A 4,491-nucleotide genomic window follows, 5' to 3' on the forward strand; every position below is an offset into this window, starting at 1 on the left:
TGGTCTTGTTTTATGAGCAGTATAGCTTCTCCTGCATAAAATACTAGGGAGGATGGTCTTGTTTTATGAGCAGTATAGCTTCTCCTGCATAAAATACTAGGGAGGATGGTCTTGTTTTATGAGCAGTATAACCGCTACAGGCGACCTGGCCTTCTCTTTTAGCTGCCCCATGGGCTTATGTGACAGCATTGCTATTATATCGTTTGTAGCACTTGGTACTAGTATTCTAGGTAATGTAGGTTTTACTATCTATTCAGGTCAGCTCGTGTAATTCTGTACGTTTGCAATATTTCTGAACAACTTAATGATCTAACTGTTCTTTTAACGATTTTGATAGCTAAATCTAGTAAGCCAGGGAATTATATTAATGTTGCCAGAATGTTTTGATTATCGTCTTCTCATCATATATATATGTTAAATATATTGATATTATAAAAGATAATAACTTATTGGTTCAATATTTTAAAAAGACATCTCTTTCAACTATTTTACTCCAATAATTAATATCAGAAGCTTGAATTAATTCAAATTAGTGAAACAAAGTTCTACGCTGTTAATATTTTAAATTCAAAGCGAGGTGGTTTTTCGATATTATCTTACATCAAATAGCTTAAGAAAAAGACAAGTGTATGTTTTATTAGTAGCTAGATATTTCTTTATTTCAGACACGTTTGCTAGCAAAGTGGCTGCGATAAACGACCGCTACGCCGATTCTTCAATAGGAAATGTCACAGGAAGTAACGCCGTTAATGTTTTCCTCGGGATCGGGATCGCTTGGTCAATCGCAGCTATCTACCATGCTATTAAAGGTGACGAGTTTCGTGTGAATCCGGGAAGTTTAGCCTTCTCCGTGACTTTATTTTGTGTTTGTGCATTTATCTCCTGTATTATTCTTTTTCTTCGCCGCTCCAAAATGGTCGGAGGAGAATTAGGGGGACCCATGAAGTACAAAATACCAACAACTGTTACCTTCGTGTTTTTGTGGCTTTTCTATGTGCTAATGTCAAGTTTAGAGTCCTACGGAATCATTCCGGGTTTTTAAACTCAAATAAAATATCAAGCTATAAGGATTAAAGATGAACAAAAACCATAAAATATACTCAAAAATTCGTCTAAAGAAAACTTGCGGCAAAGGAAAGACAGTTTGATCGTATCAAGGAGACTTTTGTGCTTTCATGAAATCTCTTTCCTTCATTTAGTCTTCAAAGGAAGTTAAAATGAATGGGTGAGGATGTAAAGTACTGAGAGAGAAATTTTGCATTTCCGCCACTCATTTGCTTCTTTATCATATTTTATCCCCCCTTTTCCAAAAAACAGTTAAACGTCATCTACTTTCATAAGATGTATTTGTTATTGTTCTTTATAAATATTCAACACATAAATTAATTAAACGTAGAACTTAATATACTTATCCGAGCCAGACATAGAATTTTGCTCTAGATACATTGATTTTGGGGTAGAGTTCAATTTAATATTGGAAACAAAATATTGAAAAACAGCTTTAAATTTAATATTCGAATATATTGAAAACTTCCGATATCCTGCACCTGTTATTACTAACAGTTAAGTGTTTTTTGTGGAGCTAAGCTTTTGCATTTCACTTAAAAAGAAATTGTTGTATTTTATGTAGCATTCAGAGCTTCCTGTAAGTGAGAAAAGTAATTCCTTCAAAGAACTCGACATTCGTCCTGTCCTTAGAAAGTGCCATAAAACACATTCGTTCATGTTGAACAAGGACATTTAGAAATTTCTGTTTTTTATGGATTTTTAACTGCATTTTATACATATTATCAAATAAACACACATTATAATAAATTTCTTGTTTTTTTTTTCATGTAAGTGGCAGCACTTACTATTCTACCTGTTGACAATAGAATACTTCTTGAGGTTTCTTGTGATTTTGAGCAACGATACTCCTTCAGGTTTCACCTTGTTTTTGCCAGTTGTTACACTATACCACAGGGTGCACCGTAACCTGATATATATGAGAGTTTTATGTAAGTGGAAACATACAAGACATGTGCAGGTATTTGTTTATATATCAAACGCTTCAAAATACTATTTTTAAGTTTTTGATATAGTAAAGCATATTAATAAACTTATTTATTTTAATATAATTCTGCTTTTTACCACTAGACAACTATCTCATGTAGCTTCAAAGTTAAGTAATTCGTATGGAGAAGAGTATGAACTTAAATCCTGATTTGGATCCAAATCGCTAAATGCTTTTGTGTCGTGTTTTTATCTTATTGAGTATTTCTGTAGAGTACATTATAGATCATAAAAAAGTATTCAACATTTAGAGCTTTATGTTTAACTGCATTAGTTGAAAGATATCCACTTACAAGTCCTTTGAAAGACATATTTAATACGTAGAAAACTGCTAGATGTTGATAAGGATAAACTGCCTAAACAGAGACTTAGAGTTAGAGATCAGTAATCTGTGTATACCACAGACATAGGAACAAAATAGAAATATTTAAGTAACAAAACTTAGGAATATTTATTTACATTTAATCATTTAATGGTCTATGTATTAGGTCCCCAGAACTCAGAAAGAAAAGTGTTTATTTTCCATAAAGGATGATGGGTTAAGCCATATTACCAAGGAAGTATATATGATTTATATAAATAAAATCTACCGTGTTACCAAAACAAAATAAATCATTCAAAGAGAAAGGGTTGTCATTGTTTGTTCATTAAATACAAAGCTATGCAACATACTATTTGTGCTGTGCCCATCGTGTGGATATGGACCTGATATTATAAGACCTCAAGCCTACCGTTAAGCCACCAGCGTGCAGAAAATAAAATAAATAATTCAGCTAAACTTAATATTTCATAGTTGTTTGTTTGGTTTAGCATAAAGCTACACAATAGGCTAGCTGCTCTCTGTCTACCTCAGGGAATTGAACTCCATACTTTAGCGTTGTAAATCTGTAAATTTATCGCTGTCCCACTGGGGACAATATTTCATATCTGAAACAAAAACTGTAGACGACATGCTTGATAATATTTGAAACACAGAAATTATACGTAAAATATTAAAGGAACCGAAAATAAAAAAATGAAAGATTCTATTTAAAAACTGATATTAGTAATAAAATATACATATCAAGAAAATATTAACATTTAATAAATTCTGAGGATACAAATAAAGAAGTTTTTAAAAATTAAATAAATATAAATTAAAATGTTAAAGTGAACTTCAAAATTTAAAACAACGTGCATAAAAGTTAAGAGAATTAAATGAACAAACATATTAGGAAAAATTACATTAATAGGGAATAACATGTTGGGATACATAAAATAAGGAAACTTTAAAAATAAACATAGATTTAAATCCAGATATTGAAAGTAAAAGTCAAATCTTAAAACCAAATACATAAATATGAATAGAATTATTAAAATAAACATATTAAGTATGTTGTTGAATTTCGCCCAAAACTACTAGGACTATCTGCGCTAACCGTCCCTAATTCTGAAGTGAAAGACTAGAGAAAAGGCAGCTAGTCAACATAACCAACTACCAACACTTGGGCTACTCTTTAACAACAAATATTAGGGTTGACAGCCATGCTATAACGTCCCCTCCTGCTGAAAGGAGGTGCATGCTTAACGATAGTTTTCGTTCCCGCGAACCGCAGATTTTGAGTCGATCTTTCTAAGCAGCGTACTAAAAACATATGAACAAAAAAATATTAATACGAAATAAGGTGTTATAATATAAAATAGATAATCTTTGAAAGTAACTAAATAAAGTTTTAGTAATCAAAACAACACACATAAAAAATGTAAATAATAAAAACACGATTTACAACAGTATCAAGTAAATGGAAAAATTGACTTATGTGTTCTTCTGTAGTTTTTACTTTTAGAGCATTATACACACAGAATATAAATTTCATTTTTAGTAGAGTACTTTTTCTTAGAAAAATAATCTTCCATTCAACATAGTGGAATAAAATTGTTTCTGTAAAATTTTCGTGAGAGTACAAAAAAGGTACTTTAGCTGCTAGTTTTAAGACAGTTTTTTGTGTTACTTATAAAAATTGAGAATTCTTAAGGGAATATTAGACCGAGAGCTACATGCATATTAAAACTTATATTTACATCAGAAACCACACTGACGAGACCTCCCTCAGGACCGCGTTACTTGTATGCCAATCTTTATAATCGAAAAATGCTTGTTTGTTTTGTTTTAAAGGACAAAGCTGCTCAATAAGTTATGTGCACCATGCCCAATAAACCCTCAAGCTAAAAACGTTATAAAGATAATTTGTAATGCAACGAAACACAGTCTAAGGGAAAGCTCAGTATGCAATTTGCCCATAGCAACAGCTTCTAATATGTATTTAACGCACTAGGTACTTAGAAACGCCATTTTCAATGAAACCTGTTTTTACCAAATTGACTATATAGGTAAGTAATTTTTATAAACATTTGTTTCTAATGAATTGGCTACATTGATACGTGATTTTTAAAAGAAAA

At 31.3% G+C, this 4,491-nt stretch overlaps 1 protein-coding gene across 3 annotated transcripts in view; it reads left to right on the forward strand.

The window, feature by feature from the left end:
• Positions 1-2,647, forward strand: part of LOC106462484 (sodium/calcium exchanger 3-like) — a 109,721-nt gene extending 107,074 nt beyond the window's left edge. For all 3 annotated transcript variants that reach the window (XM_022389761.1, XM_013922410.2, XM_022389762.1), the window contains exon 8: positions 666-2,647. In XM_022389761.1, the coding sequence (XP_022245469.1) occupies positions 666-1,042 (377 nt within the window). In that variant the 3' untranslated portion in view covers positions 1,043-2,647. The remainder of the gene's footprint in view (positions 1-665) is intronic.
• Positions 2,648-4,491: the final 1,844 nt, after the last annotated feature.

The sequence above is a fragment of the Limulus polyphemus genome, unplaced genomic scaffold (genome assembly GCF_000517525.1).
Source record: "Limulus polyphemus unplaced genomic scaffold, Limulus_polyphemus-2.1.2 Scaffold1179, whole genome shotgun sequence".
Lineage (NCBI taxonomy): Eukaryota > Metazoa > Arthropoda > Merostomata > Xiphosura > Limulidae > Limulus > Limulus polyphemus.